The sequence below is a fragment of the Alosa alosa genome, chromosome 15 (genome assembly GCF_017589495.1).
Source record: "Alosa alosa isolate M-15738 ecotype Scorff River chromosome 15, AALO_Geno_1.1, whole genome shotgun sequence".
Classification (NCBI taxonomy): Eukaryota; Metazoa; Chordata; class Actinopteri; order Clupeiformes; family Clupeidae; genus Alosa; species Alosa alosa.
Genome location: NC_063203.1, coordinates 5,496,551 through 5,510,316, shown reverse-complemented (window position 1 = coordinate 5,510,316; position 13,766 = coordinate 5,496,551). Strand labels below are relative to the sequence as shown.

General features: G+C 38.6%; 1 protein-coding gene across 7 annotated transcripts in view; it reads right to left on the bottom strand.

Moving 5' to 3' along the window:
• Positions 1 to 261: 261 nt before the first annotated feature.
• The window catches only part of treh (trehalase (brush-border membrane glycoprotein)), a 29,954-nt gene continuing 16,449 nt past the window's right edge, over positions 262 to 13,766 (bottom strand). The window contains exons 7-16 of one of the 7 annotated variants that reach the window (XM_048264469.1): positions 11,671 to 11,787; positions 11,466 to 11,588; positions 11,313 to 11,362; positions 8,644 to 8,844; positions 7,957 to 8,174; positions 7,444 to 7,555; positions 5,009 to 5,121; positions 4,582 to 4,618; positions 3,413 to 3,464; positions 262 to 391 (exon numbers count right to left, since the gene is read on the bottom strand). In XM_048264469.1, coding sequence (XP_048120426.1) covers positions 3,418 to 3,464; positions 4,582 to 4,618; positions 5,009 to 5,121; positions 7,444 to 7,555; positions 7,957 to 8,174; positions 8,644 to 8,844; positions 11,313 to 11,362; positions 11,466 to 11,588; positions 11,671 to 11,787 — 1,018 coding nt within the window. In that variant the 3' untranslated portion in view covers positions 262 to 391; positions 3,413 to 3,417. Of the gene's footprint in view, positions 392 to 3,280; positions 3,465 to 4,564; positions 4,619 to 5,008; positions 5,122 to 5,357; positions 5,462 to 7,443; positions 7,556 to 7,956; positions 8,175 to 8,643; positions 8,845 to 11,312; positions 11,363 to 11,465; positions 11,589 to 11,670; positions 11,788 to 13,766 lie in introns of those variants that run through there. The other 6 variants (XM_048264468.1, XM_048264467.1, XM_048264466.1 and 3 more) reach the window with 6 other exon arrangements.

Below are 13,766 nucleotides of genomic sequence, written 5' to 3'. Positions count from 1 at the left end.
TTTCCATGTATGTATCAATATATTTCAAAATATAAGTAAATATTCAATATGGGCCACTTTCTTATATTTTATGCATATAATCAAATATATTTAAATATCTGACACTAAGAAGCATGATCACATGATCTATATATTTCAGACATATATTTATCTAATATAGTTCATATTCTACTATGGTTTGATATTCCTAGGGTTATTTCACTATTGTGTTTACTTAAAATCAACCATAGTATCAGTATAAAGAGGAAGAATCACACAACACTGTTTTATTCTATTTTATTGAAAATCTTTGTTTTTGTTATGGAACCTCAGTTCTGTCACTTTGGCATTTCTTGCCTGGCCCAGCAATCTGGAGTGAGTGTCTGGCCTGGGAACTGCTTCAGGGTGGTCTCTGAATAAGACAGAACATATACAAATAGAACATCCAAAATATTAGTGACACAAATACAGATGCTAAAGTGCAGAAACAATGTTGTGTTATCACGATAATTGGAGATAAATACAAAGTGAGTTGGAGAGAAAGACAAATACAAATAAAACTAGACTGCATTTCCGGTGGGAACTGTGAAAGTGTGCTTGCCCTGGTCCGGTCACCAACGTGAGCAGACAGTGACATACGCTATGCTGAACCTGGCTTGATCCAAGCATTCTAACAGTGCCTTTCAGTGTTGGAGCAGTAGCAATACCTCAAAAGCTCTATTCAACTATTGCCTTGCGGGGTGAATGCGGTTCGTTGGATTTTACCTGTGGCCTGCCTTCGAATTTAGCTTCTATGACTAAAATCAAATCAGTAAAATAAAACAACAGCAGTGATTGGCTGCAAAAATAAATAATGTCACGCATCTTGCACCTCTCAAACTGGGCTAGGGCTAGGTAAACTAGAGAAAAAAATGAAATTATGAAATATGACTAAGGCATTAAAATGCTGCTTGTTTATCAGGATACTTTTTCACTGATTTATTTTAAAAATATGAGCTATGAGTGTGAATGGTATATATTCCATCCCCTAATTCTGTTTTACTGGTTTATTTGACAAATAATCTATATGGATTTGCTCTATAAAGACTTTATGTCTGTTTGGGATTGTTTTGAGAGCCTATTGATGTATCTCAGAATAATGGAATGTCCACAACATTAGTGATGGCAATCTGAATGGGATTAAATGTGTGATGTTTTTTGTGTGTGTGTGAATGTATTTTACTTAACTCATTGAATGTAGCTGGATACTCATGAACGCATGTCTCTAATAGCCACAATAGGAGTAATTTTAGTAACACCGTATTTTGTGTGGCCCATAACGACCCAGTGGATCATGAAAACGTGCCAAAATTCACATTCCTTGCTTGTTGTTGGTACATTTTAATCCCATTCAGATTGCCACTTATCTGTGATGTAAGTGTTCAGTATAGGTTTAAGGTCTGGGGCAGGGATTTGACATTCTGTGACTTCTTCATTGAGGGCAGCACTGTCCGCTTTCTCATTTCCCCTCAGACCAACATGGCCTGGGAAATAAATATATGTATATATTTATTTAACATAGATGTGCTTATACTGAAATATGTTCAAGCTGCATATATGTGAATATATTATTTTTCTGTATGGGTAAGATCAAACGTCCAGATAAAATGTCCAGATCTTGCGTTTTTTAATGAGTTTTCAATCGTCATATATTTCATTTCCATTCATCAGAGTTCCCAAAATCACATATAAGGTGTGTTAGAGTGTCTAGTTTCGTAATAAAAAAAAAAAAAAAAGCTAAAAACGTAATATTACGTTTTTGGCATTCAACGCATTTGGCACTCAATGAGTTAACTTTTGTTTGCCTTTCTAATGTATTTTCACTTTCACAGACATCCACTTCCCAGTCTGCTGGACTAGGGTAGGTTATTACGTCATAGCCCTATACGTGCAGTAAATAGTTTGAGTTTTTTTTAATGGAATAGAACTACTACTGTATGTCGCTGCTTATTGACATCTTATGTAAGGGATAATGTATAGAACGCCGGTCATTATTGGGAAAATAAGTCCCGACAGGGCGAACCGGACCCCGACGCACAGCGGAGGGGTATTGTTCCGCCCTGAAGAGACTTATTTTCCCAATAATGACCGGCGTTCTATACATTATCCTGCTTATTATACGGCTACTTGCCAAAACAAAATAATAAACTCCCCAAGATATGACTTTAGCCTACATAGCCTATTGAATCAAACATTCTTTAGAACACAGCTGATCAACCGTCTGCTTTTTTAAAAAAAAAAAAATAATATTTTTTTGGGCTTTTTATGCCTTTAATTATAGGACTGTGGAGAGTGACAGGAACTGAGTGGGAGAGAGAGCAGGGGTGGGATCCGGAAAGGACCACGGGGCGGGAATCGAACCCGGGTCGCCGGCGTACGATGCAGGTGCCCCAGCCAGCTGCGCCACAGCTGGGGCCCTGCTTTCACTTTTGAATGAAGTTCCAGTCCTTGCGTAGTGATATGAAAGACGTATCAGAAATACAAAACCTGTTGCCATTAAGAGCGGTAATTATATGTTTGCAGCGATATCATTTATTACATGGCTCTTCACAAGGCAAGTAGAACGCTGCAAACATATAATTACCGCTGTCAATGGCAACGGGTTTTGTGCTTCTGACATATCACTACGCAAGGACTGGCACTTTATTCAAAAGTGAAAGCAGATGGTTGATCAGCTGTGTTCTAAAGTTCAGCGTGTGTTGTTGTGAACTATTTGTTTCTCAGCAAATGCCACGATGAACGGTAACAAATAGGCTAGGCTATGTAGGCTAAAGTCATATCGTGGGGAGTTTATTATTTCGTTTTGGCAAGTAGCCATATAATAAGCGGGATAATGTACAGAACGCGGGTCATTATTGGGAAAACAAGTCCCTTCAGGGCAGAACAAGACCCCTCCACTGCGCGTCGGAGTCTGGTTCGTCCTGTCGGGACTTATTTTCTCAATAATGACCAGCGTGCTATACATTATCCTTTGCGTATGATCTCTAAACTTTGATTCTTTTTAATGTCACAATCGGTTAATTCCATTCAACTGCGCTTGTGGGTTCAGCTGTGGGCACGCAATTTGCCTTGTAGAGGGACGGGTGGTGATGAGCGCTGTTTACGTAATGAAGTGACATCTTAAATTCCATGTAATATGGCAGTGGTCACCAACCTTTTTGAGCCCAAGATCCCTGACCTTGGCCCTGAACCTCTATTTTGAATGGCTTAAGCAGATTAATATAAATCGTACAAATGTATATAATGTTCTTAGTTTCCTTACTCAGTGCAATTCACCTCTGGTAGCATGACCATCCCTATAGCAGCAGGAGCAGGGCAAGTATGAAGAACAGTGACTGAATCCAGATCAGTCTAAAGCCATTCAGATCAGCTGCTGCAGAAGTTAGCCTCTCACCATAGTTATCCAAGAGCTGCAGAGCAACACCATTGGTCCAACCAAAACCCAGCTGTCAAGGCACACACACACACACGCAAAGCTTAATTTGAAATAAGAGCTAAATGTAAGAACAACCAACGTGGGTTTAAAACAGGTATTGCAGTTCAATCAAAACATTCGAGAGCGTTGTTTCCTCCCTCCCCCTCCAGACTAGGTTGTTTAAATGAGGATTCAATCTCGCATGTATGGCGTAGCGCCAAATGCAAATCATTTCTGTGCTCTCAATCATAATTGTTACAGTTGTAATACGTTTTATTCACCACAAGATTATTTTTCATCCCTCAATCTGCGCTCATTTTCATTATTTATGTGCTCGCATAATTAAGGCAGCTAAATGACGCCACACGCATGGCGCATGAGCCAAGCTACGTTAATGTAAGCAAACTAGCACACATGTATGGAGCTAAATTTGTCTCAATAATATTTGTATATGCGCAGAGGGGGATCCACAAATATGTGTGTTTTGATATCTACAAATAAAAAAAAATCATATTTGTAACTCGTATATTGATTTTTACAAATATAGATGTGCATTTGTAAATAAAATGCCATTTGTAAAACCGAAAATTTAATTTGTGAAATGTGATTCTGCATTTGTGGATCACCAGCACACGCATTCTTCGCTTTCCAAAGTCCAAAGTTTGAGACGTTCTTCGCATGAAAGTCGCACAAATCCACACGTAAATAGGCCTAATTTAATTCAACAGCACACAGAAATCGCAATCCAGTAGATGGGGACATCCACAAATATTTTCCTGACTTGCATTCGTGTTTTGATGTCCACAAATAAAAAAAATCATATGTGTAACTTGTAAATTGGTTTGAAAATATCTCCTGCGCCCCTGAGCATGGCTGACTTGCGGTGTGTGTGTACCAGCTGAAGGAATTGAAAGATTAGTAATAAAATTCATTTTGTGCTTGTATTCAGCAGATGTCCCCTTGTAGATGAGGTGTGTTTGTGAAAGTGTACTAACTGAGTGCAAGGTCACAGCACATGGATTAAAGATCTGCCACTTTTTATCTACAATACTATAATGATTTGCTTGGTCCAAAGACAAAAATACCCTCCACTGAAGTGTATCAGAGTCATTGTGAATTAATTGTATATACCTGAACCTCATATTCACCTCCCCCACCAGGCTTTCCTCCAGCGTTGACATCATACTGTTACAAAGATATGGACATCAAATTACATCAACATAATATAAGATGCATTTACATGAGCTTTTTTTCCCAGTCAGATTGAAATCATTCTGATTAGAGATTCCAACCGAACTGTTTACATGAATGCTAAATAAAGTGATCCACATTTAATCCATGTTTACATGTTCCAAAGCAGGATGTAACTTTTTTGACATCAATCCGATCGAAAATTTAGTCGGATCGGGCCAAATCCGGAATTTTAGGGTCCATGTAAATGGGACTAATAGTGTAAGTTGTGGGGAAAACAATTGAGAAAATATAATCATTGTGGATAGTAAAATATGGGGGGAAAAGTTTTGCTGTTTTCATTATTATTGTAATAAAACATTTTGTATATTATAATTATACAACCTTCTCAAACATGGCTTCATAAATTGAATAGGCTGCCCAGTTTGTTTGGATCCACTTCTGGGCAAGCTCAAATGCCAGTTCTTTAGGTTCTCCTGAGGGGATATCAGATAAACCTGACAAGTAGGTGAAAACACACAATCAATGGAAATTCAATGATTTTTTTAAATAAAAGCAGAGGAAATGCAACAAATGTTTACAAATATGTATTTATGTTAACAAATATTTAGGAGACCAGTTTTTTTATTTAGAGTATAACAGAAAAATAAAAATAGTGCCTAAGGACTTCTCTAAACAAAACATTTTTGGATTGCATTTTATGTTTACAGTGGACATTCTCCTCTGACCTCACCCTTTCACTTTATCAAGAGCATCTGAATATAACAAACCACGTTCCAGCCAATCACCAACAAGAGGGGAAAGATGACTTTTTGGATATAAGGGAAACCTATGGAGCTGCATCAAAGTGGGGAGGGAAAAGGGCTTATATTATACACACTAAATCTTTAAACACACGTGAATAAAAGGTACAAAATAACGTTGGCGTATGAGTTATCTGTGTCTTCATGGGATTTAGGTGACCATTATATTCCTATTTTTTGCTCTTTCCAGTTTACTACCAAGAGTGTCACGAATGTAGTCACAGTCAAGCTGCCTGTGGCTGATTAAGTTATAACTAAATTTGGCAAGCTTAACTTGTCATAACATCAACTAAACATAAGTCACACCTTAATTCTATTACAAACGTAATTTCTACAACAAGGTGAGATAATTATGTTATACTGAAGTTCGACAGTTAGCTAGCTAGCAAGCTAACCGTTTTACATGGGAGATAATAGAGTTAGCTACGAGCTAAATTTGTCCTCAACATTGGGGTATTGGAAACGAATTAGGTTCGTAATGCACATAGTTTCGACATCAATCACTTAAATATACATATTTCTTCATAATCGTTGTGTAAATAGGATTTAAAGTCCTGTAAATTAATAACTAGATGTAACATGTGACTACTGGCTGAATTTCCCATTGGAATCAATAATATATTGCTAGCAGATAAATGTATCTATATGAAGATGTGCCGTTAGTAAATTGGGGGAGGGGCAAGCTTGCTCCATTTTGTTTGGTACTTTGAATGTCAACAGAAGTGATGTCATGCAGGAACTCATAGTGCACCTTTAATCCTGACTACACAAATGTTGATCACACTACATGAAGTTGCATAGGCTATGGCATCACAGGGCCCAAATTTTATCATTTTTATTTTTAATTATTTAAATATTCAAAAGACCTTGTTCATGAGTATGTGTGAAGAATTACATATATTTATAGTAAAATATGTAACTATTATTTGCTAGTTCAAATTCCTTTTCACCTAACAAAACCCATTTGTCGGCCATTTTTAATAGTGGCCACCTTGGCCCCCAGGGGCCAAATCTGAGGTATACGATTCTAAATCTACCTAATTTGATGTTTTTCATCACAAAGTGTTAAATTTTTCTGCTTAAAGAAGCCCTATGCAGGTCTGGTTATTCCTTCGCTGTTTCTGGGTTTTCGCCTGATTTGGGCTCGCATTTTTCACGACATAGCTCCCCCTGCAGCTTCGGTAGCAAGTGACTGCTACGCTAAACCCCCACTACCTAGCAAGCTAGCCATCAAGAAACCAAGCTAAAAACATACAGGGCTCACAATAAAACGGTCGAGCAAACACATTGTTCAAGAGACTATCAAACCACATTACAAAAACGAAGTTCACCCAAGGGTAGGCTACTTACAATTTCAACAGCAACAAAGCCAAGTCGGTGTCCGTTTTGCAGTCTTCTTAGAAACTACAATCTGACTACATTTTTGAGGCGCGATTGGATACTTCCGCTGAGTTACATCCGGATTTACCTGGTCCGGGTTCAGAAAGTTGCATATTCGGTTTTTCCGCGGAGAAGCGATAGAGGGAGACAAAACACCCACCAAACAACCCAGAAAGTGTTGTAGAACCATCAGAATGACTCTCACCTGCATAATTTAGTTCATTTTTGCTAAAATTGTTGCATAGGGCTTCTTTAACTCCCCCACTAAATAAGAAATCGTGTAACGTGTAAAAGAAATCATGTAAAGTGTAACACTAACTATTTCAACTTAATAAACTAATTTAGAAATCATTTGGATGGTTATCCACAACCACATTGTTCTGCCGAACTTATGCTAACTGTTTCACTAGCTTGTAAACAAATCCATGTGCTTTATCGTTACTTTTTTCCACAGTTTGAAATAGCATAATGCACAACTTCTCCAGCAGTGGGGGAAATATAGCTAATCCTATCAAGGGAGGCTTTAAGGGGGAAACTTAAGGTGTTCTATGCAACCGGGCACAGGTATTTATGCCAGCCTATTAGTGTTATGAGTCTCATGGGTAATATGAACAAATAAAGTGGGAAATAATTCACCCTGGATGAGCATCTGCTGTAGCGGGGACCAGGCATTGGGCATGTCCCATTGCTCTCCGCTGTTGTGGAGGGAGGTGGGAACACCATGGGGATAGTTCAGTGCTCCACTGTCCTGTACACAGTGAGGGGTGACTTGAAATGAAATGATTCATGAATAACTCACTTCAATTGTAGGAGAATGTCAGGTATTTGCTGTGTGCCTGTCCAGAGGAAGTTACTGAAAATTATTTCAGAATGTGCGATTGGACTTGTATCAATGGACAGTTAAAATCATACACATGCAGTGGTTGACAGTTAAGCCCCTCTAACCTTTCAGAGAAAGGGTTACGTGAAATAACATAAAACAGAATAATATAAAGAAAGCTTTTTTGCAATTACTAAAGCAGGATTTCTGATAGGGCCTACTTAGAAAACCCAAAACACATACAAAATACAAAACATCTTTTAGACACATCACTTGTGCCTCTGTGAACAATGGTAGCCAGATGTGACCTGATGCAAAAGTGCACTCACCTTCAGGTATTCAAAAGCCCGGAGTTGCATATCACTGTGATTGAAGCAGTGTGCCCAAAGGGGTGCCAAGTTTGATGGGTAGAAAGCAAAGTTGCTGCTGTTGGTCTGCAAGCTATAATCAAACCAAACACCCTTCTCTGAATTCCACAGCACCGCCTCTACTGCTTTAAGTCGATTATTGTATGCTTTGGAATAGTGCTGAGCTGCAGCATCATTTCCTGAAGGAGGAAGAACAAACCGTCCTGCAATAAATGTGTCCAACACAGCCATACTTTTAAGAACCTGAAGAAACTCTGAAAATCTTTATATGATCTGAGGGCGAATACTTGAAATCAACTCTTCTGGATAAAAAGAAGACCATGAGTGGGAAAGGACCTATAGGTATGAAGATGCAGATGTTGATTAATGTGAATTCATTTGAAGGGATCTAGCAACCCAAAATCTTGGTTTAGTTGAAAGTTGCAGTCCACTATACATCCACTACATACATAACCCTATTGTGGATTGATCTTATCCCCTGATGGTTTTATTCCCCTGTGAAACACCAGGATTTTATTTCCAGACACACATGACCGTTAATGCATCCATGTGCCACTGGATAGACAAGCTCACTGAAATTACAGTAGTAACACAATACTAAGGCCATCACTTCAAAAGTTTTGCACAGACACTGACATATTTTCTCACCTAGTTCATGATGGAATTGGGCTAGTGTGTGCTCATTGAGGCACATGAGGGCATTGAGGTCAGTCGGAACGAAGGAGGAGGTGTAGATGTCTTTCAGGGTGGCATTATTGGAGTCCTTGTTACCACCAAACCATCGTGAGCTGAAGTCCCAACCAGACTCTGCCCCTGCCTTTAGTTCTACAAATAACCTTTCCTTTTCCACTGTCAAATGAGGACGTTCAGCAATCATTAGTCAAACATTACACAGAGACAAGAGCAACAATTATGACAAAACTAAATTAAGTGTTACACCTTCATATTTGGAAATGACAATGCACTTTTTTGCAATACACAAGAAATGCATGGGCTATTGAAAGTCCCATGGAACAAAGGCTGTTTATTGTGTGTTACGTAATTTTGTATTTACTCCGTTCTGATTTCCATTAAATGTTGCTTTGAAGGGATGCATTGCATGCACATCTTATGTTATTTTATGGGACAATGGTATGACATAATGGTAATATCTATCTACTACTGTATAATGGTAATATCTACAGTTGCAAATGTGCAAAGTGAAATCAAATGTACACTCGCTTCCCAGCCTAATATTCCTACTAATTCATTTTTACAGCAAGTCATTAATATTGGTAATTGCCACTTAATAGAACCCATGGCAAGGTTTTGTATTAGTGGTAAAGTTCTCTTTTATCAGACGTTTCATATCAGCCTCCCCATTTGGAGCAGTTTGGAAACCATTTATTTTGGTGTTGTGTGTATGAGCACTGCTCTGTAGGGTTTTGTGAGGGACAGCAGTTCTTCCTGATTGTATTTCTGCTTCCTGGACTGCACTCTGCAAGTTTTCAGAAGATTCTAAAGTTATGTGTGTATACAGGGGTGCAGGAGATATTTTGAAAGCGAGGGGGACCAAATTGTGAACACAAACACATAGTGAGATCAGATTTCCAGATATCGGATCGCCACCTCTGTGTGTATAATACCATTGATTGTTTTTAAAATATTTTTTGATAAAAATTGTCAAAACTGTGAGATGAGCACAACGCCAGATCTGCCCTAAGACCAGCTTCTTGCTATGTGCAATTCTACTTTTATTTATTTTTTTTAGATTTATTTCACACTACTTGGGCCAATGGTAGAATACTCTAAAAGCAACATGGGATGTTGATATTTTATGAAGCCATGAATGAATCATCATGCCTATGATCCAAACACTACATGATCAAATAGCCTAGTTAGGCTTATTTAAATTGTCTGATATAAACCAAATCAACACTCCACTATATGTTTGCAGTTAATATTTATGCAACGTTTGAACATGTTGGCTTAACAAGTTACCAGTCCAGAACACACAGAAAATTGCAACAGAAAGTTGCCTTTATAATCAACTACTATTTGTTCCAACAGCAGTTAAACAAAGCATTTATAAAATTGAAAAAAAAAAAAAAAAATATTACATAAGTAGTAAAATAAAATACTGTTGTTACTCTAGTAACAGGATTAATAGCCTACGGTTGGCAAAGAAAAGTCATTTTCCTACCATGGGTTTCCAACACACGTTCTCAAGCTCATTCTCTTGCCGCTCCTTTCGAGCTAATTGCCAGAGGCTGAAGCCTACTACATTTAAACACAATTGTTGCGCGACTCAAGGCATTCCAGCCTACGAACTTAATAAAAAGTACTAAATCATGCATAATTAAACAATAACTCAATTTAGGCTACTTGGCTATGCAAAAAGGTTTCCATTACAGCACAACTCCTATTCAGTGAACGGCTGCCTAATTGTCTCGCAATAAACAGCGGTGGAAATCCCGACACTTTTTCAACTGCATGAAACGTTACAGTGAACCATCAAATATCTCCCAGATTTCAGTGCCCATCAGTCCCAACATTTAGAAATATAATCAAACAGCCCAAAAGTAAATTAAATCCCAAACCAAACCGAAAATGTTATGCTTTTGATGGCCTACCGGTATGCCGCTCCAAACGAAACGCATGTCTAAATGCAGGTTAGGAATAAAAAAAAGTCTGCCTAATAAAGATGCTGTGCTTTGCAAAAGACCCCAGCCATAATTTGAGGATTTATGCTAAGCAAGTAGTCTGGATTATTTTATGATGGTTGTTAGTAGACAAACTGGCTTCAGATATCCAACAGAGTGAATATGAGATTGTGCATTCTTACACAATTTCTTTCAACTTTTTTAGCGTAACTATAAGGCTTTTTTTCCTTATCAAAAGTGAAGGGGGCCGACGGCCGTCTCTTCAGCACTGCGGGGGATATATCCCCCACGTCCCCCGTGCCTCCTGCGCGCCTGTGTGTATACAATATATTTCTAAAAATAAAACATCACATAGACATTTAATACATATAGAGCATCTGACTGATCTCCTTCTGTCTTTTACTTAGTTTGTTCTTGCCTTCCTCTCTCTTCTTTCCTTCCATTTCTCCTATTCTCACACATACAATAGAACATGACCAAAGCTGCAACCTTTCCAATTCTATCTACTTTCGTTTATTGTGATGACGTTTCAGTGCAATCTGAACCAAGATTACCCACCTCTGTGTGTGTGTGTGTTTCCCTTTCACCTCACAACTATGCCATCGCAAACACTAACCCCAAAGATTACAGTGAGAGGCTATAATAGATACAATCCATATGAAGGAATGGGCATACCTTCTGACATGTGTTCAGCAAGGTCCAAATCATCAGTGTAGGACTCAGGTCTATATAGGAGACCAAATGTTTATGGTTTTTCCAAAACAAAGAAACATGTATGACAGTCCTTGTATGCTAAGTATCTCCACTAGGTGTATACATGACCCTTACCTTGGCTGACCAATTTGCACATTGTAGTGATTAAGAATATGCTTATTTCCATCCACTTCAACTATAATGGAACGATTCTGCATCCAAAAGTTGTATTCCCTCTCTAAAGCAGGTACAGCTTTCCTGAGAAAAGAAAAGTCAATGGAGAGTGTCCCTTCTCTTTACACATGAGATGGTAACACTGTAGTATATAGAATGGTCTTACTTCAGGAAATTGATGTCTTTGGTGGCTCTAAAGTAATCCCGTACCATTACAGTGAGAAAAGGAGGCTGACTACGACGCTCATAGTAAATCCTGCCTCCATTTGGAACAAAACCATACCTGTAGAACAATTAAAAACAAGAGGATACTGATTAAGTTAATTGCTAACAAGTTACTCCGACATAATAGCATTCAATAAGAACATTATTATTGAACTGAAGGGAACTTCATTAAGACCTTTTGTCAGTAGTACTTTATTACACAAGGGGTTCAAAGGTTTGGAAGGACAGTCAGAAAAAAATAAATCCTCCAAACCTTAGCTAAACAATGACAAAAACAAACTGTTACTACTGCGCTCTAACACAATAACTAACAATGTAATACAGATATATTTTGATGTCAGTTTTCTTCACAATTTCTTTTTCTATGTCAAAGGTTTGCACAGCCAAAATACAAATAAAAAAACAAATTATTATGTATAGTGTAGTATTATCTTGGTAACAACTCTGAGTCTGAGCAATTACTTCTTTCAAGATTAGTGTCCTGTCCTATTAAGGATAATAGATAGATTACATGGATAATCATAAAATAAATAGGTTTAGTCAAACCAACATTGATTCTGTAAAGTTCTGACACTTGATTCTTTATAAGAATGTGAGATCAAACAACATATGTACGCTTAGTGACTACCTGAGAAAAAAGATCATCCCCATCCCATCTCAGGCTGCAGAAAGCGGTAGCTCTAGGTCAAGACAGCCTATTGCCAACGCTGGTGCGAGATACTGAACAAATGCTCATTCGACCTGATGGCGCTCGTCACTAATTAAATCACTCAACAACTGGAATCTACACACAAAGAGCTAAAGCAGACAGAAGCCAAGCTCAAAACAGTAACTGAGAAGAAGAGGTTTACGGAAATCAAGGAGATGGAACGCCATTAAGCCGACTGCGCCAGTGAAATCAGAGGCCTAAAGAAATCCTAATTTGCACGACTACAAACAAAACAAGGTCTACTTCTGGAAATCGGAGCCTCCAGCCAAACCCCAGCATGACCGAGGACAACAATTACAACCTGCACGCCAACACCCAAATGAGACACAACAACAGACCATGACGGTCCTTCTTGTTGTTTGAATCTGGTTCTGACGTGAGTGGCGCGGAGCGTCACACACAAAGAAGGCCTCCAAAGCCGCCACGATGGGGAAGAATTTTTTCAAGCGGTGTAGAAGGGGACAGTGCAAAAGGATACATGCAGTCTCGAAGCCGCACCAACAGGACAGCACCACGGTTTCTGAAAAGACACTAACTGACCCTTGTATGTTGGCATTGAGTAAGGGACTGAGTTTTGCACCTACTGCCCAAACTAATAACTTTGACATTGTTATTGACTTCCAGCTCATTGCCTGCCCCTGATCCCATTGTCCCAACCCACAACCAGTTCAGAAAAAGATCTACTTTCATTCCCCCTAAGTATCGCAATGCCTCCCCTTGATACTGCCGTTTGGTGGGAAATTATGTAAATTGCTTATTAAAAAAGAAAAAAAAGAGTACAAAGTCTATAATAACTTGTCAAAAGAAAGAGAAGCTTTGGTTGATCTGGATAAAAACAATAAGTTTGTGGTACATCCCGCTGATAAAAGCGGCACTATTGTGTTACAAACATTGTGGATTGTAATCATGAGATCGAAAGACAACTGGTGAACTTTTTACGAGAAACTGTCTTTATTAAGTCTGCAGTGGTCACGCTTCCATCCTATGTGAGGGATTCTATAGACTTCATTGACACATTAAAAAAGTAAGTTAAATCAAACATTTTGTTAGCCACACTGGATGTTCAATAGCCTGGGTGCCATTCCGAACTTAGTCCCGACTTGAGGTCAAAAGTTGAGATGTGGGAAAACTCGTGGTTTCACTTTCATCAAGGGAAAACAGCGCTGTTGCATTGCGACATGTTCCCTCGTTCGACAGCCTTTCCCAGCTGTTTAACATGTTTGTAGCATATCACTGTTCAACAGAATTAAAAACGGAGGGGATATAGGAGAAGGCTGGTTCGTGTGTTTTCTTCCTACACCTCACAGTAAGCTATTTTGTTGCTCTGA